The following is a 25,985-nucleotide window of genomic DNA, read 5'->3' as shown; positions in this document are numbered from 1 at the left end:
ACTACGTCTCATGCTTTTTATTTGATAAGACTCCACATCTTAGGAACTCTGATGACAATGAGTTGTAAAAAAAATAATAATTCAGAAAAAAAATCAGAATGGGCAGAATGGGGTGACCCAATCAAAGCTTGATGGGTGGGTCCAACACTTGTCAGTCTTCTTGAGTGGCATGATGGTGGGTTTGAACTTCTGAAAATTATATGCTAGAGATAGAGAGAAGGATAAAGGATGCAGAGTAGTTGATCTGGTCCCGAGTATCCCTCTCCCCGATGCCACCTTCTGAATTTCTTTCCACGTCACTCTACGTCACTAGTATCACTTTCCTTATGGACAACCAGGACCCAGTGGAAGCAACTGGGTGTTATTTTCTAATCAAGAAGCTATAGCAGATGGTGAGCCCTCCATTCTGACCCCAAATTCTCTCTACTTCAAGTCATTCATCATACCCACTCTCCACAGTCCCATATAAGATCCCAGGTAGACCAGAAGGCCTTCCCTCTGAGCCTGCTAGAGAATAAGACAGTTCCTCACCTCAGTCCTGTAGCTTAGAGTTCTTCCAATCCAGAGAACCATGAGAATATTATGTTAAGGGACATTTTCAGTCCTGTCCCTTTTCACACAATGGCCTAGCTTTAGGTGATTCAAGAGTCTGAAAGATGCTGGCAGTTGAATACAGAACAAGTCTATTGATAATAATCCAAGACCCTAGATAGTACACATCAATCCAAGTCCCAGAGAAACAACAATAATTTAAAAAGGCAACTTTCGTCGCATTATAGGACATAACAATGAACAAGAGTCACCCCCAAATCCGACTAGGAGGCCTTCCGGAAGTGGACCACTTTTTGAAATGCCTGTCGAAAGTCTTCATTGAACACAGTGTAGATGATGGGATTGATGAGGGAGTTTAAATAACCCAGCCACGTGAAGAAGTCAAAGAGGGCCGGGTGGATCCAACAGGAGCCCCTGCAGATGGGGAGGACCAGAGACACCACAAAGAAAGGCAGCCAGCAGATGATAAAGGCCCCCAGAATGATACCCAAGGTCTTAGTGGCTTTCCTTTCTCGAGCTGCAGAGATCCTCTTGCGTTCGAGGATGCTATCAGCAAGCTTGATTTTCACCTGGTTGAAAAAGAGAGGGGAGCCGGCTGTGTGTGAGTGGTTTTCGTGGAGGCTGGGGTTGAGCGAACAGAGTGAAGAGCCCGCAGAGCCTGTGATAAGCTGTGCCGTAGTGAAGCGCTTCCCATAGAGGGAGGGTGGGTTCAGGATGCGACTCCGGGCGGCCGCATAAATGCGGCCGTACAGGATAATGAGCAGGATGGATGGGATGTAGAAGGCCCCACAGGTGGAGTAGATGGTGTAAGAGATCTGAGAAGTATTCACCAGGCAGTCGGACATCTCCTCGTGAGCTGTGGCCTGCCTCCAGAAGAGCGGTGGGATGGAGATACAGATGGAGATGGCCCAGACCGCCGCAATCATGGCTGCTGCGTGGCCTGCGGTCCGGCGTTTGCTGTACTCCAGGGCATCGGTGATGGCCCAGTACCTGTCCAGAGCAATGACACAGAGATGTAGGATGGAGGCCGTGCAGCATGTGATGTCAGACGACACCCAGATGTCACACAGGATTTGGCCGAAGTTCCAGGTGCGCGTGGTAGTGTAGGCTATGCTGATGGGCATGACCAAGACAGAAACCAGGAGGTCGGTGGTGGCCAAGGAGCCAATGAGGTAATTGGCCGGGGTGTGGAGCTTCTTGGTGAGTACGATGGTGGTAAGTACAAAGGCATTGGAGAGGACAGTGGCCAGTGTGATGAGGGAAAGGATCACCACGAGGGAGATTTTGAACGCCTGCAAGACCTGTGGGTCCCAATCCCCTGTAGCATTCAGGGATCTGTTGGAGGCCTCCTGGGGAAGGCCTTCTATGGACTGGTTTGGCAAAGACATGCTCAGTGTTGCTCTCTTCCCACAGACTTCTACACACACGGCTCCCTCCTTCACTATTGTCCCACCGAAAGAGCCAGGTCATCCTTCGGCTGCACAATTGTGGAGGCCATACATCAGAACAGAGCACAGAAAAAAGATCTCAAGACATGCCCAGGAAAGAACACCAAGGCCACCACTAGCTGCTTCTGGAAGCAGACGAACCCCCAGGCATCTTGAGGTTCTGGAACTTTTCCCAGCAGATGCTCCAGCCCAGCAGACACATGATGGATTTGTTAGACAATTACCAGGGTCTCACAGGAGGATGGGCAGAGTGCTGGGGTTCTTGCCTTTGGCATTCTAGCTCTTTTCAAGTTTAACGAAAATTTCCACATTTCCTCGTTCATACTTAGGAAAGATTCTGGATATCGGGGCACTTCCAGAGAACTTTTAAGAGCTTATAAACTGGAGACAAGAAGTAGCAGCTGATTCAGAGGTGTGCCATCCACAGCTCCATTTTCCCAGGATCCTCCCGACACGTCATTGGTCCTCAGCGTTGGTTCTATCCTGCTGACGGCTTTGAGTCTGACCAGACAAAACATTCCCGTTACCAAGACCCAAAGAATGCATGAGCTAGGAGAAGGCAAAACAAATGGGTCACTGCTGGTTCACGGACGTGGAGACGTGTTCGGAAGCTCTGGGGTTTGAGAAAGAAAGAGAAAGAAAACAAAAAGTAGAGTTAGATTCTAGAAAGAGGATTCTGAAAGCTGAAACGGGAAGATGAAAAGGATACTGCTCCATGCTGTCCCTGGTGCTGTGAACTTGACTTTCTCCAGATCGAGAACATGGCAGAGGCGGTGTGCCCCACCCACACAATTCCCAGGGTGGACAGAGTGTCCTAGATGTTGGAAGTATCACACACACATGAAGTCAGCTCTGTAAACTCAATCAGAGAGCGTCACTCTATTTATGCAGCAAATGGAAGCTAAACTAAACCAAACTGGGCCTGGGGGAAAGAAAGGCTGCCAGAGAGAACACCATGTTGTCACCACACACTGTCTAAGGGTGGAGGGTGACCTCCTTCCATTCATCTGACTTTCCAAATTTCCTAGAGTCCCCACAAGTGACCTTTGTGGGAGATGGAGGAAGGGGACGTGTAGCTAGAGTTTTCCTGCCTTGCCCACAGTCAGGACAAATCTCTGTCACCCGCCAGTCTCACAGCCGCTCAGACCCAACCAAGTAAACACAGAGACTTATATTGCTTACAAACTGTATGGCCGTGGCAGGCTTCTTGTTAACTGTTCTTATATCTTAAAGTAACGCATTTCTACAAATCGCCACGTGGCTGGTGGCTTATCGGCGTCTTCACATGCTGCTGGTCATGGTGGCGGCTGCAGTGTCTCTTGCCTTCTTGTTCTTTTATATCTCCTCTCTGTTAGTCCCGCCTATACATCCTGCCTAGCCACGACCAATCAGGTTTTATTTATTGACCAATCAGAGCAACTTGACATACAGACCATCCCCCAGCACAGCCAAGTGCAGACCATCTCAGACACCTGCACTCAGGCCCATGGTCCTAATCATCCTCTATGCGGACCTGCTGGGTAACGCCACAAAGAACCCAAGAAGGGCTCCCACAGGACATACAGAACATCCCACAGCAGGGACGGTGTTTTTTGGTTTTTCAAGACAGGGTTTCTCCGTGTAGTTTTTGTGGCTGTCCTGGAACTTGCTCTGTAGCCCAGATTGGCTTCGAACTCACAGAGATCCACCTGGCTTTGCCTCCCGAGTGCTGGGATTAAAGGTGTGTGCCACCGCCGCTCAGCCCAACAAAACGTTTCTTATTAAGTAAAGACGTTAACTGCTGGTGTCTGCTGGGTGTCACGAAGCAGGTGCAAAGTGAGAGCACTGAGGATCACAGCTGGGTCGGAGTTAGTATCATCTGTCTGAATAGTGGCTTCATGGAGAACCACAAGGCCACGGCTGGAACACTGGTGTGCAAAGCACTGGACTATGTCTGGAGCAAGGACTCCCAGGACTACCTCATGAGTATGAACTTCTAGGGCCCAGCTGCCGACTGGGGTCTCCCCATTGCTATTATCAATGTCATGAAGAAGTCTCCAGAGATTATCAGTGGGTAGATGGCTTCAGCCCTCTGTTACTGTTTTTTGACATTCATGAGATTTGCCTACAAGGTACGACCTGGAATCTGGCTTCTGTTGGCATGCTGTGTAACAAATGGAGTAGATCAGCTTATTGGGGGGTGGGGGTGGCTTTTCAACTATGAGATGAGTAAGCAGGCATCTGCCTAGCAGTGCAAGGATCAGCTCTTGAAATGGGCAGTGCCTGCCGAGCGGTGGTGGCGCACGCCTTTAATCCCAGCACTTGGGAGGCAGAGCGAGGCGGATCTCTGTGAGTTCGAGGCCAGTCTGGTCTACAGAGCGAGTTCCAGGACAGCCAGGGCTACACAGAGAAATCCTGTCTCAAAAAACCAAAAGGAAGGAAGGGAGAGAGGGAGAGAGGGAGGGAGGGAGGGAGGGAGGGAGGGAGGGAGGGAGGGAGGGAGGGAGGGAGGGAGGAAGAAAAAAAAAGGGACAGAACCCTAGACACTGCTGCAAGCCACAAACATCAAACAGGCATCTAACACGGAATGCTGTCATTAATAACCATGCCAACGTTATAGACTAGGTGAGAGTCCCTGGGCCAACTCTGCTGCCTTACCAATGCTAAAATGTATTTGTCTTCATCAAGTAGTTCAAAATATGCAACTCATTTAATAATCTCGAATGATTGTTTTATCTATAGTAATCTGTAGTATGTGTATGTCATCTGTTGGGATTTGTGTAATACATACCTAAGGGAACAAAACTTTATAACTATAAGCACTTACATACTCAAAATTCTTGACTTTTCCTTTAATGACTAGAGTATATCCCTCAGTTGGCATGTCTAGACATAATTTCCAGTGGTAACAAGTATCAGTATTTTCCATAGTGGGCAGACACAGATCTGTAACTTAATGGCAATAAATGATTTAAATATTTGCTTTAAAAAAGTTAACTGCTAAAATTTAAATCCTTGAGTATTTTTTCATGATAAAAATTTATTTCCAGAAAAAGAATTCGACTTTATAAACGGAAACTGGATGTTTGGCCCCATGGGTTAGTTGGTTTGTTTTTAAGGTTTATTTTTCATTGATTGATTGATTCATTCATTCATTCAGTGAGTGTGTGTGTGTGTGTGTGTGTGTGTGTGTGTGTGTGTGTGTGTGTGTGTGTGCAGTGCCCTCAGAGGTGAGAGAGGGCATCAAACCCCATGCTGGAATTACAGGCAGTTGTGAGCCAGCATGTAGGTACTAGGAACCAAACTCGGGGCTTGCCCAAGAGCAGCAAGTGCTCTTAACGGCTGAGCCATCTCTCCAATTCTCTTCTTTTATTGTTTGAGACAAGGTCTCATGTATCTGAAGTTGGCCTTGAACTTGTTATGCAGCTGAGGATGACCTTTAACTTCTGATCCTCCTGCCTCCCCATCCAGAGCGCTGGGATCACAGGTGTGTGCCTCCACATCCAGTTTGCACAGTGCTTGGAATGAACTCCAGGCCTTTGTGTGTGCTAGACAAGCACTCTATCATCTCTGTTACATTCTCAGGGCTGGCCTTCCCCAGCTGTTGTTTTTGAGACAGGGTCTTGCTGGTTGCCTGGGATGGATCGGAGCCTGAAACCATCCTGCCTCTGCCTACTGAGTACAGAGATTACAAGCGTGTCCCAGCATACCTCTGACCTCACCCCTACTCCCCACCACAAACCATGAAAACCATTTTCGTGTCTCTTCCGTGTGCTTCTGAATTCTGGGCTTAAGTATTTGCGATGTTGAGCAAATGGTTGTTTTGGGAAAGGTCTTTGGGCCTAGGTATGGATGATGAGGGTCAGGCAAGGCTGAGGACCATCAGCACAGACCCATCTGACATAATCCCAGCAGAAGCCCACGGGCATGGGACCCAACTGACAGCCCTAAATGCTATGGTGATGGGGGGGTAGTATTGGGGATACTCAACCTCACAGGAGTGCTTTCTTCTTTCTTTTTCCTGATTTGTCTTTGTTTTTGTTGTGAGTCAGGGTCTTACCTTGTAGGATCTGGATCTTCATACCTCCACCTCCCAAGTATTGGAATTATGGGTGCTGCCACCATGCCCAGGTGTGTGTGTGTGTGTGTGTGTGTGTGTGTGTGTGTGTGTGTATGTGTGTGTGTGTGTGATGTGTATCCATGTATGTACGCATCTGTGTGAGAACGCAGGTACACCTTTGCCACAGTGTGTGTGAAGGTCTGGGACAACTTCGGGGGTCAGTCCTCAACTTCCACTTGGTTTTTGAGACAGCATCTCTCTTTTGCTAGTCATTTTTGCATAAGGCAGACGACCTGGCCCACAATCTTTGGAGGACTTGCCTCTTCTCATCTCCCATCTCACTGTAGGAGCTACTGCACCTGGTTTTATGTGTGTTCTGACATGTGTGCCTCATTGACATAGTGAGTCCCAGGCCAGCCAGAGCTACATAATGAGACCCTGTCTCAAAAAACAAAAGAACAAAAATAACAAAAAGCGGCCAGGTATGTTAGTACTTGACTATAATTCCAGCAGTCTACAGATGAAGGCAGGGAGATTAGGTGTTCAAGTCCAGCCTCAGTTATATCACAAGTTTGAGGTCAGCCTAGGTTGTATGAGACACTGTCTCCAAGAAAGGAAGGAAGGAAGGAAGGAAGGAAGGAAGGAAGGAAGGGAGGGAGGGAGGGAGGGAGGGAGGGAGGGAGGGAGGAAGGAAGGAAGGAAGGAAGGAAGGAAGGAAAGGAAAAATAACCATCCCCCTAAACAACCCTAAACTCTAAACTCCAAAACATATTCCCAAATTTGAGAGATTATTATTATTATTATTATTATTATTATTATTATTATTTGAGGCAGGGTCTCACTATGCAGCCCTGACTGGCCTAGAATTCATAATATAGACTGAGCTGATCTGAACTCACAGAGATGAGCCAGCCTCTGCCTTCCTGATGCTGGATTAAAGGTACACCCAGCCTGTTGTTATTATTATTATTATTATTATTATTATTATTATTATTTCGGCGCTGAGAACTGAACCCAGGGTCTTGTGCTTGCTAGGCAAGCGCTCTTCCACTGAGCTAAATCCCCAACCCCTATTATTATTATTATTATTATTATTATTATTATTATTATTAGCATTCTTGCTATGTTACAGGTACTGAGCCAGACCAGGGCCTCAGTCACTCAACCTGTCCAATGGGCAATATATCCCCCAACTTACAATTTAGCCAATGGGTGTTCAGAGAGATGATGTCACCCAGCCGGAAGGAGGACTGAGTCCAGAGCTCTCCAAATCTCTACCTGCCTTCAAATTTCACAATCCAGGAAGAAAAGCCTCAAGGCAACAGGTATGGCCGCGGGGGTCATAACTGACAAAATAGTTCTCCTGCGTCCTCCTGCCCTGGGCTCCGTTCCAAGCCTGCAGCTGCCTTCCCTTTCGATGGCTCACACAGATGATGTGAGGTCAGATTGGGTCCTTAGGATCGTCTTTCCTGCAGACAGGCAAGGTGGACTGCTACTGTCATGTCCCACAGCAGGCTGGTGTGGCTGCCCCACATACTCAGACATTCCAGCCACTCCCTCAGGGAGAGTCATGGGCTGGGAAGGCCGAAAGGTTGGTAGGCAGGCAAGCCCTGAGTGACATCTTAGGAAGAGGGGACAAAGGAGATGGCTTCTGTTAGGAGCTTGCACTGGAACTTTTCAAGGAAGTGACGTCATTCTAGAGCCTTTCACTTTTCCCTTTTCCTTCCTAAACCAAGTAGGGAGACTCAGTCCTAATCCTTCCATCTTTGGAGGCATGGACTACAGATCTACAAACAACTGCCTTTCTCCATCGCAGCTCAAATATCAAAATAGAAATACAAATAAGGATGACCACTGGATGTTGTTTTTACCCAGGAGATGATGGAACTTTTTTTTTTTTTTAAAGACAGGGTTTCTCTGTGTAGCCCTGGCTGTCCTGGAACTTGCTCTGTAGACCAGATGGGCCTCAAACTCAGAGTTCTACCTGCCTCTGCCTCCGAGTGCTGGGATTAAAGGCGTGCACCACCACCACTGCCGGACTTGAGGGAACAATTTTTAATCTGATCAAGCCAGTGTGTGAGCAGGTGAGACCATAGGAAGTGTCACCACCTGAGAATAAAGCCAAAGTTGGAAGTGTCCAGTAGACACAGAGTTCTTATTGTCTCCAGACGTGAATGGTATGGTGACCACCCAAGGACCTGTGCTCCCATTTCTGTACGTGCTTGCTCGACGGACAGACAAACGTCTATGTTCACAAGCTAATAGGAATGTGAATGAGGTTGGTGGTCCCAACTGTAAGATCAAACACCAGAAACAAATGAACTGACCCTCAATGGGGAGACCTGCATACCCCCAACACAGAGTCTATAGTGTCCTATTTTTCATTTCACTTTATTTGTGGTGTGTGTGTGTGTGTGTGTGTGTGTGTGTGTGTGTGTGTGTGTTGAGACAGAATCTCACTGTGTTCCCAGGGTTTTGTGTAAGGCAGGTGAACACTCTACCAATTGAGCTGCACCCGAGCACTCTTTATTCTTTAATCTGCACACACAATATGTGTACACACACACACACACACACACACACACACACACACACACACGTATACATACATATATACATATACTACTTTGTAGGAAATAACATATTTGTAAACAAAGAAAAAAGGTCTAAAGATAATAGAGTCAACAGAAAAAGAAGCTGAGAGAGAGATAGAGATAGAGAGAGAAAGAGAGAGAGAGAGAGAGAGAGAGAGAGAGAGAGAGAGAGAGAGAGAGAGAGAACTGCCTGGGGAGAGAGCAAGAAGCCCCACCCTCGGCTGTCCATGATGACCTCCTACCAGGAACCTTCACTGGTGCCAGCTCAGTCTCCTCCAAGCTAAGTCCCAGCAGGCCCTGAAAAGTCACACAAGCCAGATTTTCAGTTCTTCCCAACAAACATTCCCCACTGGAGAATCTGAAGCAAGCCCCTTTACCTCCTGGCCCCTCCTCGTCTGTCAATTAGAGCAATACCACTTTTCTCCCAGAATCCTCCTGTGGTTTGAGCAAAGTCAGGACACCCTTGGCAGAGGGACTGGCACACAGCAGGGGTCCTCCCCCAGCCTTTAATCTAAGCTTCCTGCCCTAGGCTCTGGAACGGTCCTTTCAGAAGGGTCTTTAACTGAGTCATAAAACCTGCCAGAAACAAAGTGGATGTGTGAGTCTCATGGATCTGCAGAAGCCAGTTCTCAGCCTTTTAGAGGCAAGGGGGGGGGGGAAATCCAGGGCTTTCTGATCAAAGATTTGTTGCAGCAGAATAAATCCCCCACAGAGGAATTCATGTCTGCTTTCTCTGTGGTACGGATGAGTGAACCCTGGACAGGGAAATAGGTCTCCACAAATCTGAGCACTTTCCATTTTACAAAAGGCTTCCATGCTGTTATCTGATTCCACTCCCCATCCTGTGTGGGACCCCCTACAGTCAGAGCTCTTCTCTACCAGAAAATCAAGGTATCACGAATGAATGTTTTCTAGGGATGGAGAGAAGGTTAAATATATGTGATTTAGACAGAAAAATCTTCCCATGACTATGGATCTCTCTCTCTCTCTCTCTCTCTCTCTCTCTCTCTCTCTCTCTCTCTCTCTCTCGTGTGTGTGTGTGTGTGTGTGTGTGTGTGTGTGTGTAAGTGCTAATTTTAAACTTTAATCAATATCTTGAAATACAAATAAATAAGTTTCAATATCTTAAATGATAAAATCTGGAAAATGGGGCTGGAGAGATGGCTCAACAGTTAAGAGTACTTTCTACTCTCACAGAGGACTCCACTTTGGAACCCAGCACCCACATCAGGCAGCTTACAACTCTGGGCTCCTCAGGCATCTGCATTTATGCATGTGCGCCATGCGTGCATACACACACAATTAAAGAATAAAAATCTGCCGGGTGGTGGTGGCACATGCCTTTAATTCCAGCACTTGGGAGGCAGAGCCAGGTGGATCTCAGTGAATTTGAGGCCAGCCTGGTCTACACAGCAAATTCCAGGATAGCCAAACTATTAAACAGAGAAACCCTGTCTTGGGGAAAAAATGGTTGGATAGTTGGGCATGTCTTAGCACCTGGGAGGCAGAGGCAAGGAGATTTCTGTGAGTTTGAGGGTCAGCCTGCTATATAGAGTGAATTCCAAGATAGTCAGGGCTCTGTAGAGAGATCCTATCTCAAAACAAAACAAAACAACAACAACAACAACAACAAAAACCCTTGAAAATGAAAGGAAAGATAGACACATTCTTTATTCTTTTTTCCTTTCCCTGCCCCCTCCTCTCTCTTTCTTAGTGTCTTGTATCCCAGGAGGGCCGCAAACTCACGATGTAGCCATGTGCACTGTGTGCCCCTGGGTCAACCCAGGCTAAGCAAGCACTCTACCAGCTGAACTACGTGCCCAGTCCCGGTAGGCAGATCCCTGGCCCAGCACTTCCACACCCATCTGCCCAACAAACATGAACAGAGGCTTGGGACTAAAGCTTAGAAACTGAGCACTTGCCTGGTATACAGGAGGTCCTGGGGTGGATCCCCAGCTCCGAAAAATAAAAAGAATACACGAATGTCCACCAAAAGATGTAAGATATATGCAAAAGTTGTTCCTAAGAATTCACTATTCGTAACAACCCTAGATGGAATCTACCTAAATAGACAACACCAGAAGTGATTGATAAGTAACTGTGGTATAGCCATACAGCATACAGTATGTCAGAGAACGACCCCAGACACTCACAACCACATGGATGAACCTCACATTAGGTCAAGAAGCAGCCAGATACCAGCTGCAATGGGACTTTATAAAGTTCACCAGCCTGCAAAATGATCCCCTTGGTAAGGACAGGATCCAGTGTGACTTTCGTTTTGTGTTGAGACAATGCCTTGCTATGGAGCCAAGGCTAGTCTTGAACTAACCTGTGCTGATCCTCCTGCCTCAGCCAGTCACTACTGCCATGGTAGTTGAGAGAGATACCCTGGCTGGGTTTAGAATGTGAATCTTAAAAAGGGAGGGAGCCTCTGGGGGCGACACATGCTTTGTTCTGGAGCTGTGAAAATTCGCCATGCCATGAGCTTGGGTTTGGGGAATATTTGCTTTTACATCTCCCCAAACTAGGGAATATTGGTTAGATGCCAAGTGGCCAAAAGAGCACCCAGGCCACCAGTTCTCTATATAGGTCACGAGCAGATCTCAGGTTCATCAGCTGAACATCTGTGCTGTGTCTTCATGTAGAAAATGAAGACAACAGAGGTCCCAGTACCACACAGCTGGCTGCTGTGTGTGAATGGGCTATGTGTATGGGGGGAGTGTCAGGTGTCTAACAAACGCTCCATCAATTGTAGCCACCGTGGCCCCCAAGTTATCTGCTGCTTTCTCTGCCCTCAATACCCAGAGTCAACTCTGGTAGAAAAGCCTGACATGGAAAGTCCCAGAAATAAATAATTCCTAAGTTGTAAATTGTGCAGTATGATAAGATCTTGCACAGTCCTGTTCAGACTGGCCCAGGGCCGAGTCATCCTTGGCCTGGCACAGCCATGCTGCACACGTGTGTGAGCTCACTATCTGTCCATTAGTCACCCGGAGCTGTCTCCACTGCAGACCGACTGTTCTCTTCTCCTAACCCGTGTTCAGGTGTCCTTTGTGCGGCTGGAACTTTACACTGGCGCCTCTGTCATTCACCTGCTTCCTTCTCATCACTTAGGCATTTAGTCACATAACTTAGAAAAAAGGTTTTTTAAGACAAGGTCTCACTATGTAAGCTCTAGCTGTCTTGGGACTGGCTCTCTAAACCAGGTTGTCCTTGAACTCACAGAGATCACCTGCCTCCCCAGAATCTTCTTTTCAACTAAATATCTGACCATGTCACGCCCCTAACACCCCCCTGGGGCTTCCAGGGCTCTTTCACTGCTTCGTTTAAGAGACTCACCATGGCGAGTCGCTTCCACCTCTAACACGTTCAGACACCGTTTGCTGTCATCTTCATACTCCAGCCATGCATAGCTGCCTGTTTTTGCAGCAGGGCTACCTCCTACTCTGACCCTGTGTCCTCCTGTGCTTGGAAAATGTCACTTCTTCTGCCCTCTGGTTGTCCCACTCCAAGCCACCCTATGGGACTAGGCATACTTGTAATGTCTTCCCTAACCTGCCTGCCCTGGGCAGCCCAGGTGCCCCTCCCCGAGGGCCCAGCACCATCACTAGCCACATGAATTCCTTGAACACAGGGGCCTGGTCTTATTCCACCCATGACTCTGACAGGAGACAAATAAATGTTTATGTCGGCGGGGGAGGGGAGCACCCAGAGAGATGGCTCAGTGCTGAAGAACCTTTGCTGCTCTTGCGGAGGACCCAGGTTGGGTTCCCAGCGTCCATGTTAGATGACTCACGAATGCCCATAACTCCAGCTCCAGGGCATCCAATGCCTCTGAACCTCCTTGAGCACCTGCATTCGTGTGCACATACCCACACACAGACACACAGTAAAAACTAACTTTTAAATGTTTACGTCAAGTGATCAGACGAGGAGTGGCCTGGCGGAGGCAGGGGTCCCAGGCTTTAGCTTGGCTCTGCCACTAACTCTGTGTAACTATAAACCACTTCCTTCTTTGGCTCTTGAAGTTCCTCAAACTTCAAGAAGAGTGTTGGGCCGAATCAGAGACTCCCCTGGGGAGTATTAGAAGCACCTAGGGAGCTTTTGTAGAACAGAAATGGCTGGGTCTGACAGCACAGGCCGGTATAACCCCAGGTACTCAGGAGGCTCAGGCAGGGAGATCAAAAAAGTTCAAGGAGCCAGGCCTTTAATCCCAGCACTTGGGAGGCAGGAGGGTCTCTGTAAGTTTAAGGCCAGGTCTACAAAGTGAGATCCAGGACAGGCACCAAAGCTACACAGAGAAACCCTGTCTCAAAAAAAAAAAAAAAAAAAAGTTCAAGGTCCAGCTGTGGTAGTGCCTGCCTTTATTCTCAGTACTAGGAGGTGGGGGAGGGGGGATTGGTTGTGTGTGTGTGTGGCAGAGGCACGCAGATCTCTGAGGTCGAGGCCAGTCTGGTTTACAGAGTAAGTTCCAGGACAGCCAGGGCTACACAAAGAAACCCTATCTTGAAAAACCAAAAAACAGACAGACAAACAAAAAAGGCTCAAGGTGTGTCTGGATGACAGAGTGAGTTCAAGGCCAGCTTGGGCAACCAAGTGAGACACTGTTTCAAAATAAAAAAGGAAAAAGGGTGATGGAGATTTAACTAGATGGTAGATTGCTTGCTTTTGCTTTTGAGAGGTCTAGGGTCTGAGTTCCAGCGTGGGGCTGTGTGTGTGTGTGTGTGTGTTTTGAAACAAAACAAACAAACAAAAACCAAAACAAAACCCACTGATTATCTAGCCTCATCCCCCAGGGAAGAGCCCAGACACTGTAATTTCTAAAATTCCTCAAGTGTTTCTACAGTGTGGCCCAGCTGGGGTGACATCGAGATACGGTCATCACTGATGGCTGAAGATCGATAAAATGTCCCATACAGGACAGACCTGTTTTCAGGGCCTTTGAACCAGTTAGAGAAGCAAAGTTCAAATGTTCTTCTTCTTGGTTTTGGACTGGGATGTATGAGCCCTCAACAGGCCAGAGGCCACTGTGAACAAGCCACAGCAAGAGCCTTTGTCACTGGTGGTTTAGTGGATTCCTGTGTGTGGGTAAAGTGGGCAGCGAGGTCTTAAATTCCCTCCATCTGCCTCTAGTACTGCCCTTGCGGCAGGATCAGTATACCATTTACAGATACAGATACAGAGTGGAAAGATGAGCAGCTCAAGTCCATGCATGGCACAGCTGGATTGAGAGCCCCAGCGGGGGAACACCACAAGATTCAGTACTGAGGCCACTGCACAGCTGGAATGAGAGATCCAGTTGGGGAACTCCAGAAGACTCAGTACTGAGGTCACTGCACAGCTGGATTGAGAGATCCAGCTGGGGGAACACCACAAGATTCAGTACTGAGGCCACTGCACAGCTGGAATGAGATCCAGCAGGGGAACTCCAGAAGACTCAGTACTGAGGTCACCGAGCACTTGAAATGTAGACACTGACAAGTGACTTGAGTGCAAAAAGAACACCTGGATCCCAGCTCTTGTGAAGCTGAGGCAGGAAAATAGAGTTCGAGGTTAGCCTAGGCAACATAGTGAGACTGTCTCAACACACACACACACAGACACACCCCAAGGGCTGGACAGTGCAGCCAGAACCAGTAACTGTTAACAGGGTGCTATCACCCCCTATGGGTCACTTAGGGATTTTGTCCTCTGAGAACTGCGGTTCTGGTCAGGGGTATGGGGCAGACAAGGAGGCCATGTGGGTGGTCAGCCATAAGGAGAGCTTGTCAGGAACTGTCTTAAGCTTCCCATACAGACCGTAGTTATCACATTCTTTTCCTATTGTTGTTTCCCAGGGGAGGAAACTGTAGTTCAGAACTCTGTTCCAAGCTAGGATGACATTTTAGGACTGGGATTTGGGTTTGCCTGGCTCCGTGCTCACCCTCCTAAAAGGTGTGAAAGCCTGTCCAGTTTTCCTTGCTCTCCACACAAACTGCTGTCCAGTACAGGCTGCAAACAAGCAAGGCCTTAGCCAGGCCTAGCGGTTCGCACCTCTCACTCCAGCACTTGGGAGGCTGAGGCAGCTCGAAGGCAACCTGGGCTGCATAGGAAGACCTTTATCTAAGAAAAAGAAGGAATTGGAAAGGGGAAGAGAAGAGAAGGAAAGGGAAGGGGAGAGGACGGGAGAGGGGGGAGGGGAGGAGAGGGGAGGGGAGGGAGGGGAGGGGAGGGGAGGGAAAGGGAGGGGAGGGGAGGGAGGAGGGGAGGAGCTTTACTCCAGTATGCTCTCCAGGGGGGGTCTTCTCCCACCAGGCCTGTTTGGTAGATGGTTAACGTCTTTGTTCAGCACTTGGCACAGCCCAGGAAAGGGTAAGTGGTGTCCGCAGCATGTCTCACACTGTGCCTGGAGCGGGCCTGGCTTGCTGCAGGTGAGACCACTGGGACCAGGCTGCACGGTGCACACTGAGCAGGGTGTGCAGGGGAGGGAGGGTTGGGCGTGGAAGGGGGTGGACACAACACAGTTACGCCAGCCTGGGATTTGCAAAGGACCTAGTGGGGCTTTTCGGAATCATCCAGTCCAACTCCCATGCAGTGTTGATAAGAGGACGGGCTCAGCAAGGGTGAGACATTCCAGCAAGTCACATAGCGAGTCACAGGTGCTGTGGATATCACTCTATGTAAATAAAACACTGATGGCCAATGACCAGGCAGGAGGTAGGTGGGACAAGGAGAGAGGAGAATTCTGGGAAGCGGAAGGCTGGGGGAGTGAGACTGCAGCCACCGCGAGGAGAAGAGCATGTAGAGATGCCGGTAAGCCACCAGCCACGTGGCAAGCTATAGATTTATAAAAATGGGTTAATTTAAGATAAAAGAACAGTTAGCAAGAAGCCTGCCATGGCCATACAGTTTATAAGTGATATAAGCGTCTGAGTGATTATTTTATAAGTGGATTGTGGGACTGCGGGGCTTGGGGAACCTGGAGAGAAGCCCTCCAGCTACAAATGGCGCCCAACGGCTCGAGTTTCCACCTTAAACCTGAGAATATTTAATAACCAATTCTAAACAGAGCCAAAACCAGGTTCCTGCTTCTTGTCTCATATGAGCAGCTAGACGCCACAAAACGCAGGTTTGAACACTGGCGGGTTCCTGGCGGGTGCGTTTGACCGGCAGTATGGCGAAAATGAGGCATCTGCCAGCGGCAAATTAAGCTGTGTGGTAGATTTAGTCTTTACTAGTATTTTAAAAAAAAAAAAAAAAAAGAGGTTTCTGGGCTACATGCTGCTTTGATAAAAGCTTAGACCCACTATTTCTGAGACTTGATGACTCCCAGAGCTGGCGGAAAACGTACCACTGCCATGTTGGGAAGCTAAAATGGGCGGAGCCAGCAGCCACAGCGCCGTTTCAGGCTTACAATGGTACAGTTTAAAGCAATAGGCTCAAGGCTCAAGGTAATATAAAAAATAAGCCACGTAACGATGGCTACCACACAGAGAATCTGGATTATGTTGTCTTTGATATTCGTAACTGAAGAAAAACATTTGATTACAAAAGCTGTTGAGTTATGCCAAAATGTATATTTTAAAAGTACCTTGACTTCAAAATTTGGATATAAGGATATGTTACTTTGGAAAAGAAGTTCTGCTTTTGTCTCCACAGAAAGCCAGAGGCTGTGGACTTGTTCCAGATTAAGATACATCAGGTTTCACCAGCCAAGACCCCCTGAAAGGTCTCCGATGACACCATGGTCCAGATGATCCAACATCCAGACCGGTTTCAAGGCAACTGGTTCACACAATACAGCCTCACGGACTACCCCATAGGTCTAAAATTTTCTTTGTATCCCCATAAGATACAGCGCCCCCCTCCAGCAGGAAGTAGTAAGAGATGCTATGCCCAAATTCCCAAATATACCAAGCTGGCTTTAGAGGTGGAATTGGCTCACTCCCCCTCTAAACCCAGACATATTGCTTTAAAAAAAAATGGTTAAAAGATTCTTGTGTCCCAAATCAGAAGAGCCCTCTGGTGTGGGACAGAAAAAAACCAATATTTTTATTTAAAACAGGTTGATTATAAATGTGATCTCTTTCTAAAAAAGAAAAGGGGATATAATATAGATATATAGGAGGATATGGAGATGATAAGATAAAAGGGTAGATTAATGAACCTACTTTTAAAGAACAACTTGTTTAAAATGTTTTACATTGGTATAGATTTTAGTTTATGTTTAAAATGTTTTACATTGGTAAAAATTTTGGTTTATTGATACAAACTTAAAGTTAATTTTGTTATACTGTATATATATATTTCTATTCTTGTTTGAGGTATTATGTTTAACTCATTTAAAATTGTAATGGATGATTAAAAATAGATTAATAATCAGTCATCTATGATAATCATATTTGTAGCCATGTTAGTTAAGTCTTCTAGGTATACATAGATATATTTCAGATAGATAGGTAATCTTCAAACACTTCATAGACCTAGAGAATATGGCATTTAAATAACTTAGAATTCTGTTGACGTGAGACACAATTGCTCCTGGCTGCACCAATTGATCCCGAGAGAATGTTGGGCTTCTAAGACATTTCCATTTGGAAGTTTGTCTTTTTGGCACAAAATGGCCTACTGGGCAAAGAACTGCCCTTGCCTTGACGGCTGACAGTACAAATGCAATGCTGTCCTTTCTGGACAAGCGGGACACAAGGAAAGCGACCACTGTACTCTGCCAAGACAGGGTAAGATGGTCTCTCAGAATTCCTGCTTCTAAAAATGGTCTGTCAGATACTCTAGGCCTGTAGCCAATTTGAATGCACCTACAATGCTGAGAAACATTAGGTGACTGTCCAGGCTGCCAGCTGTCTTGGTCTACTCTTGCAAGATTCCCGAAGTTGCTTGCATCCGTCTACCATTTCTCAGGTACCATTATGTTCCTTCTCAGGTCTTTGATGTGGTTGAAGGCTAGATAGTCGTATTTTCCTCAGTTATGATAAAAGATAAGTTAGCTATAAAACCTTAAACTCACAAATATAAGATAGATAGGACATCTTCTTTAATATTGTAACTATAATTCTTGCTCGGTAATTGTTTTGTTATATGTAATTTTACCATGTTAAAGTTAAAACCTTCCTTTTAAAAAAAAGAAGAAAGCGGAAGTGCTGTGGATATCACTCTATGTAAATAAAACACTGATGGCCAATGACCAGGCAGGAGGTAGGTGGGACAAGGAGAGAGGAGAATTCTGGGAAGCGGAAGGCTGGGGGAGTGAGACTGCAGCCACCGCGAGGAGAAGAGCATGTAGAGATGCCGGTAAGCCACCAGCCACGTGGCAAGCTATAGATTTATAAAAATGGGTTAATTTAAGATAAAAGAACAGTTAGCAAGAAGCCTGCCATGGCCATACAGTTTATAAGTGATATAAGCGTCTGAGTGATTATTTTATAAGTGGATTGTGGGACTGCGGGGCTTGGGGAACCTGGAGAGAAGCCCTCCAGCTACACACAGGTACAGACCAGTCTCCTCAGGGTTAGACTCTCACTTGCAGAGTGAACCTGACATGAAGTACTCAGGGCCCTCCTGCCCCTACTCATGCCAAATGCTTCTCATGTTTACAAGTGCCAGCGGCCCCCCCTCCCCGCCCGCCCGCCCCCAAGCAGGGGCAACTCTAATAGCAGACAAGCCAGCCATTCAGGCCTTGTCTGGAGCTTAGCCTGCCTCCTCTCCTCACCCCCAGATGCTGCACATCTGGATCTCTAGAGAGCATTCGAGCTCATGCAGGGAGTCTACTCTTCTCTTTGGCTAAACAAGATACTAACAGCAGGGATATTTTTCCTGGAAACCAAACAGGGAACTGCGGTGTTGAAAGGACTCAAACCCACTAGCCGCCATCTGCTGTCCCTGCTGGGAGGCACGGGCAGCAGCGATTAGGAGCTAACACAGGCTTCGGAGTGAGGTAGCCCATGGAATCAGACAGACAGCTTGCTTCCCAGCTCCGTTTATTAGCTCTGTGATCTTGGATCAGCCTTGCTGAGCCCGTTCCCATTCAATAACTCCCGAGGGTGTGGACGACACAGATCTGGCACTGACCTCAGGAGACTTGCTGTGACCCCTGAAAAAACACGTTCCGTATATGGGATGACAGTGGCAGAAGTCATGCCAGGAGCCCGGGAAAGCAACAGGGACAGGTAATGTGCTGTCACTCTGAGACACCGCTCTGAGAGCGTTTTCGAAGCACGGGACTGAAGCTGGAGAACACTTGCCTGTAATCACCCCAAGTCCTTTTCACTTCCTGCCACTTACCTTTGCAAAGACCACGTGGGCCAGCCCCTTCCCCTCATACCGTGTATATGTACACAGACTCATCGAAGCCCCGCCTCTTAGCTGAGGCCTGTACTTGTGAAGACAATGATTCTCTTGCTTCTCTAAGTTTCCCCACAGGTCACTCCCACTACCTAGAATACCTTCTTTTTCATTGTATTGTGTGATGAGTGTGTGGTATGCGTATGTGCACATGTGTGTACCTGCCAAATGAGGAGACTCTCTTCCTCATTTCCTTGAGACAGGGTCTTTAGAGGTCACCATTCAGGTTGGGCTGGCTGACCCGTGAGCTCCCAGGATCCGCCTGTCTTGGCTCCCCCAAATGCTGGGGTTACAGGTGTGCACAGTCATGCCCAGCTTTTTGACATGGGTGCTGGGAACTTGAACTCAGGTCTTCAGGCTTGTACAGCAGTCCTTCTCACCCACAGAGCCTTCTCCCTCTCCTCCAAAGAATGCTTTCTGGAAGTTTCCCTGGACCCCAGAGTAGAACTGATCACTCATTGCTCTCTGTTGTCCTAAGTTTCTTATGTAGACATTACATATGGCCTCCCAACTGTCCTCACTTGCTGACTTCCTGGGTCCCCTGACAGACTGGAATTCTGGAAGGGATGATACATGTGTGGTGGGGCCCCCTGTCCTTCCCCTAGGACAACCTTCAGGACTGGTTGCTCTGTCTCCCCTTCATGAAACTTCCTCTTTCCTCTGTGCCAGTCTCACTCTGCGATGCACAGTCCGTCCCTAACACAGAGCCTGTCCCTAACACAGAGACGGTCCCTAACACAGAGCCCGTCCCTAACACAGAGCCTGTCCCTAACACAGAGACGGTCCCTAACACAGAGCCCGTCCCTAACACAGAGACCGTCCCTAACACACAGCCCGTCCCTAACACACAGCCCATCCCTAACACACAGCCCGTCCCTAACACAGAGATGGTCCCTAACACAGAGACCTGTCCCTAACACAGAGACGGTCCTTAACAACACACAGCCCATCCCACGCCGCAATGCAGAGCTTCTTGTCTCTCTTCTCCGCACAAGACAGACCAGGGACTTGGCTTTGTTCATAGCTGAACATTTTGAAGTTGATACAGGTGATCAGTAAAAATTTACTCAAAGAATGGATGAAAGAATAAGACAATTTTACCCTCCTTGGCCTGTTCCCTCATCTCTCATAATCCAAATGCCTTTGGGTGATTCTATCTGAAGGCTCCATAGGAGTTCCAAACTCAACCAAGTTCTCTCACCCAGCCTATAACTTGGCTGCCCTCATCTTGCTGATCAAACCCAGGGCCTTGTGGATGCATCCTCGTGCCTCTGCCTCCTGAATGATGAGTTTGCAGGTATGCACCACTAGGACCAGCTTCTTAGTTAAATGGTTTTCATTGTTTGTTTTGGTCAACTTGTGGGTCGCTTTTCTCCTTCCACCAAGGGGTTCCCAGGGATCCAACTCAGGTCACCTGGCTTGGCGGTAACAGCCACTACCTGCTGAGCCATCTTCTCGGCCCCTCTTGATCTTTTTTTGGATGGGAACTGAACTCAGTGTTTCACGCACACTAGGCAAGCACTCTGCAACTGAGCCCCAGCCAAGCACCCAAACCGAGAATTCTTTCTACGGTTTTCCCCTGGCCTTTCACCAGCTGTCTCATAGAAAGGCAGAAGCTGAGGCTCACATGAACCAATGGCATAGTGGAGAGCCTTGGTTTTAGCAGCCCAGGTATCTCATGTCCTGGCAGCTCTCTTTCCTCTCCCCACGTATTTGGGACATTCATTTACCTTTGATTGGGCTACTCCATCTTTCTGGAGGCACAACATCTCCTCTGCAGAAACCACTTCCTCTAGGAAGCCCTTCCCTGGTCACCCGGCATGAGACTTTCAGCAGAGTCACATGCAGCACAGACTGGCTTTCCACTAACTCTGCAGTCGGGAATGATCTTGAACTGCTGCCTCGACCTCCTGAGTGCTGTGATTACAGATGTGCATCATCAGGCCCTGTTTTCTGCACCACTGGGGATCGAACCCAAGCCCTGTGCATGCTAGGCAAGCACTCTACCAACTGAGCTCCACCCCAGCCTCCAGATCGCTCTCTTTTAATCCCTCTCCTGACTCCAAGTTGATTTGTGCTTCCTCCTGCCTATAGCGAGAAGCTCCCTGAAGATAGACCTAGTCCTGCCCCACTCCAGTGCCTAGACCACCTGCAAACAATCTAGAATAAGTCTTTTTCTAAGGCTTAGAAAAAGTACCCAGAAGAAATGAGCAGTTTTGTGGCTGGGGCTGGTTAGGGGTTTGCCCCCCCCTCACCCTGTACATGCTAATAATAATAATAACAACAACAACAATAATAGAAAAATATCAGTCTTCCTTCTTACTTGTTTTTTCTTTTTTCTTTTCTTTCTTTCTTTCTTTCTTCCTCTTTTTTTTTTTTTTTTTGAGACAGACTTTCTCTGTGTAGCACAGGCTGTCCTGGGACTCATTCTGTAGCCCAGGCTGGCCTCAAGCTCAGAGATCTGCCTGCCTCTGCCTCCTGGGATTAAAGGCGTGCGCCACCACCACTTGCCTTTTTCCTTTTTTGACAGAGTCTTATTACGTAGCTCAGGCTGGCCTCAAACTCAAGATCCAACCACCTCTGCCTCCTGGGTGCGGGAATTACAGGTCTGATGCACCCACCATCCCTGGCTTTTGCACTCTATAATCCTCGACGGCCCCTGACCATCCAGGATAAAATCCCAAACCCTCACCATGACCTGCAAGTCCCTCACCGCCTGCGCTGAACCCCATCATCTCTTTGAGCTAGCCTCCTCCCCCCGCCCCTCCCCCAGTCGCTACCACACCACTTCTACCCACACACAGCGGCTCCCAGCCAGTTCACTCCTGCACTCATTTGGGCACTTAACACTAGCTGACACTTTCCGCTTATCTGTTTACTGGCCATCTCTCCACTCCACACCCCCGCCATACCCACATAACACATAGCTCTGTCTAGCTCATCACTGTATCCCCAGGGCCTGACTAGTGGCTGGCTGGCAATAAATGGATGGTTTGCCAGCCCAAGAGTGCTCTAGGCTGGAGACATCCACCTATGAGTCACGTGCATAGAGGTGGTAACAAGAGCCCGAGGGAAGGTGAGATCACCCAGGGAGAGGGTCTACCATAAGCAGGGAGGAGGGCCATCAGAGCACCTAGTCCCTGGGCGTAGGAAGAGGAGCCTGCGGGGGGGGGGGGGGGGGGGGGGGGGAGAAAAATAGTGTTAAGTTGAAGGACCTCAAAGAATCCTGTTTCAGAGACAGCATTAACTGCTGGGAGAGAGAGGAAGTTAAAGTGAATTGGGCTTCCTGGATGCTGCGGCTTGCTGACCTTGAGGTCTGTGGGCCTGATGGAAGCCGTCTGTGCAACGAGGGCATCCTCTCGGGGCTGGGAATGCCAGTCTCTGAGGATCTGTATTTCTGTTCGTGTTCATATCACCCTTGCCAAAAAGAACTGCTTGCTATCCATCCCAGGAGAAAAGGGAACACAGCAGCCCCACTCTTCATCAGGCGGCTGGCAAATCCAAGGAGGCATCTTTGTGTTTCTGGCCTTGTAATTAAATGAGGAATAGGGACATCCAGGGCCTACCACTTACACCTGCTGCCCTGGACTCCAGCTTCCCGTGGAGCCCTGGTCTCTTGGACAAAGCCCACCGTCTGCAAACCAGCCCAGCTGCCCAAATGACCAGCTTGCTGCTGTCATAAAAGGTCCCTTGTAGGGAGGGCTGAGACTCTAGTCAGTGTCACTGGGGTTCAGAGGGAAGCACAGACTCCGCTGTGGTTCTCAACCTTCCTAACGCTGTGACTCTTTAATACAGTTCCTCATGTTGTGGTCCCAACCATAAAATTATTTTCATTGCTACTTCACAACTGCAATTTCGCTACTGTTATGAATCGTAATGCAAATATCTGTGTTTTCTGATGGTCTTAGGTGACCCTAGTGGGTCGTGAACCACAGGTTGAGAACTACTGCTATGGAGCGATTCCAAAGAGATCCAAGTCTGACACTACAAAACAGGGCAAGGAGGGCGGAGCCCCTGCTGGGGGTCAGATGTTACACTAGGCAACGATCCCATTTGATTTTGCAAAGCAAACCTGCAGTGTGGACATTGTCATCCTCATTTCATAGAGGAGGGAACCAATTCTCAGAGGTCCACCGGCTTTCCGGCGATTGTACCGCTAAGTGGCCAGGCTAGTTTACTAATGCAGCCAGCCTGAGAGTATCAGGGTCTTAATGCCTGAACATCCCCAAACCTAGCCAAGGGGTTTGAGTCTTATATTCTCCAAGTACTGTAACTTTGGGCAAGATTTCTTCCCCCATTCCTCCCATCTGCCATAAAGCAAATCTCCTAGAGCTTCGCAGTTCTGATGTTACCGGAGCAGCTAGGATTTGCAGAGAACTTTACTGTGGATAAAAAAGCATCCACGGCCTCTCTCCCATTCCCACCAGTCCGCAGTGAAAGGGAAGCATCCTCTCCATTTGATAGATGCGCATACTGAGGCTTGGAGAGAAGCAGTGACCTGCCCAAGGTCACGAGCAAGTCAAGGCCCTTCCCAAACCCCAGCTCCAAACTGGACGCTCCCTTAAGTCCCCTCCCAAAGCGGTGTCACCCCGAGACCTGGCCGGTAGAGGGCTCCCCCGCTTCCCTCAGCTGCCACCGGGGCCACCTGGGGGGAACGTCTCAGATAGGGCCTGGGGGTGCAACTTCCACCCCACGGGATCTCCTTAGAGCACCGGACACTGAGGACGTGCTCCCGAGGTCCCGCAGCTACCTTCAAAGACTCCCTCGGTCCACCCTCGCTCCAGACAGCGACCCAGCATGCTCTCTTCGTCCCCGATGGTCCTTTGGGACCTTCTGTCCCTGCGCATCCCTCACGTCCATCCGAGAGGCGTACAGAGGCGGGATGCCGGGTGACAAGGATCTGCTCTGTTGGGACCCGCCTGGCCAGGCTCAGCCCCCCGAGGCTGCGACGCCCGGCTGCCCCGGGCTCCCGCGCTTACCGGCTCCCCGCCGGCAGGTACCGGCCGACACTGCGGGCACTCCGCATCCCCGCGGGCAGCAACCGGGCCTCCTCACGACCCTGCTGAGCTCCGGGCGCCGCCGCCCTCCGCGCGCCTGCAGCTCGGGCTCCGCGCTCCTGCCCGCGCCCGCTTGTGCTCCACGCTCTGCTCTGGGGCTCCTCCCCCGCTGGGCTCGCTCCCCACTCGGCCTCCCGCCCACGGCAGGGGAGGTCCGCCCGGAGCCCCTGCCCCAGCCCCACCATGGGAGGACGCCGGGGGACCCAGTTAGAGGAGGCCCACCTGTAGGAAGGAACGGACTGTCCTGGGAAAGTGGACCGTGCCTAGACTCCATCTATACCTCACTGCGAGTTCTTCACAAGCTGGGTCTCCCGCCCCCTACCTTAAATTTAGCAAATACTTATTGATCCGCTTTATGTCTGCAGGGACTATGCACTGGGGTTAGAACCATTGTGCACCTCCCGCCCCCACCTCCGCCTCTTGGGGCTCACATTCCACTGGGGTGGATGCAACGCACTTAATGAGATGTCAGATGTTTCAGGAGGGAAATAAAGCAATAAAGGAGGTGGGGAGCGGGGGGGGGGTGTTGTAGGTGTGGGGGGAGGGGGCAGGGGTCTCACCGGGAAAGTAGTCTCCCAGGACAGAGAGGAGGTAGGAAGCGTCCTGGCCACACACTAGAGGCAGAATGGGTACAGTCAGTTTCCTGCTGGGCAAGTTGGGTGATCCCAGAGTTAGGGTAGCAGATCGAGTGGCAGCTCCCCTGGGCAGCGTTTAGCAGGTGCAGAGAGCCAGGAGAGAGAGGGCTGACTTCCACGACAGGAACAGCAAAGACTCCTGCAGAAGTCCGAGCTCCGAGTGGGTCTCGATCAGGTTCCACACAGCTTGGGTGGACCTGGCCTCTGGTGTCCTTGCCCACCGTGTCTCCTTATTGTCTGTATATACTCAAGCCTTGCCCCACTACGCTGGTTATGCCGTCTTGATGAATTGATCCTATGAGCATTATTATGAAGTGACCCTGACCCTCCATCTCCGGTAACAGTTGTGTCTTTAAGTCTCCTTGGTGTGTGTGTGTGGAGGGCGGGGTGGGGGGTCGGGAGGGTGCAGTGCATAGGGAGAATCTGGAAGTACCTACCAGCACCCACACAGCTGTTTGACATCTGGCACACCAGCACAGTGAGAACTCAGCAGCTATTTCACATTTTGCTTTCCATGTCCTTCTATGTCCTTCTATTTGCACCAAATTCTCTGCCCACCTGGCCCTCCCCTCCCCTCCCCATCCCTTGCTCTCCTGGTCTATCATTTGTGATTGGCTTAGAGCCTCCATCTCTTACAATCTCTTTTTTGGAAGGCTGTGATCAATGGTCATTAATAATGCAGAGGTTCTTTTTGTCTTAGCGCAGATCTCAGGCAAATAAATCACTGGCATGAATAGATAGGAGTCCTTGGCAACCACACCCCAGCCTTCTCTCCCCTCCTTAGGCCCTTGGCTCTTATCCAGCATAGGAGATGGGAAGATTGAGCAATGCCAAATGTAGGTGGCCCTTAATATAGGCTGTGCTACCAATGTCCTGGTTGAACCATTATGGAGGAGCAGAGGGTCCTGATACATAGCTCCTCATGGCAGCTGCCAGAGTCCTTCCCCAGGGTCTTGCAGTTTAAAAGTACACACTTCAGAATAGATAGAGACATGCCATGAAAAAGACACTGGAAAAGCTGCACTGGATGCCGGGCAGTGGTGGCGCACGCCTTTAATCACAGCACTCAGGAGGCAGAGGCAGGCAGATCTCTGTGAGTTCGAGGCCAGCCTGGTCTACAGAGCGAGCTCCAGGAAAGGTGCAAAGCTACACAGAGAAACCCTGTCTCAAAAAACCAAAAAAAAAAAAAAAAAAAAGAGAGAGAGAGAGAGAGAGAGAGATGTGAGCAACATAGCTCAGTTGGTAGAATGCTTGCCTAGCATGTACAAATCCCCGGGTTTGGGGCAGGAGAGATGGCTCAGAGGTTAAGAGCACTGGCT

At 49.0% G+C, this 25,985-nt stretch overlaps 1 protein-coding gene and 1 pseudogene across 1 annotated transcript; one reads left to right on the top strand and one right to left on the bottom strand.

The window, feature by feature from the left end:
* On the bottom strand, nucleotides 1–24,087 carry Htr1d (5-hydroxytryptamine receptor 1D). The gene is made up of 2 exons (XM_037203084.1): nucleotides 23,954–24,087; nucleotides 1–2,613 (listed from the first exon to the last, which is right to left on the bottom strand). The coding sequence occupies exon 2, from the start codon at nucleotides 1,938–1,940 to the stop codon at nucleotides 816–818; it is 1,125 nt and encodes a 374-aa protein (XP_037058979.1). The 5' UTR covers nucleotides 1,941–2,613; nucleotides 23,954–24,087; the 3' UTR covers nucleotides 1–815.
* On the top strand, nucleotides 3,905–4,228 carry LOC114697146 (annotated as a pseudogene).
* Nucleotides 24,088–25,985: the final 1,898 nt, after the last annotated feature.

This window comes from Peromyscus leucopus, chromosome 2, assembly GCF_004664715.2.
Source record: "Peromyscus leucopus breed LL Stock chromosome 2, UCI_PerLeu_2.1, whole genome shotgun sequence".
Taxonomy (NCBI): domain Eukaryota; kingdom Metazoa; phylum Chordata; class Mammalia; order Rodentia; family Cricetidae; genus Peromyscus; species Peromyscus leucopus.
The sequence above is the reverse complement of the archived record's forward strand: the minus strand, read 5'-3'. Positions and strand labels throughout refer to the sequence as shown.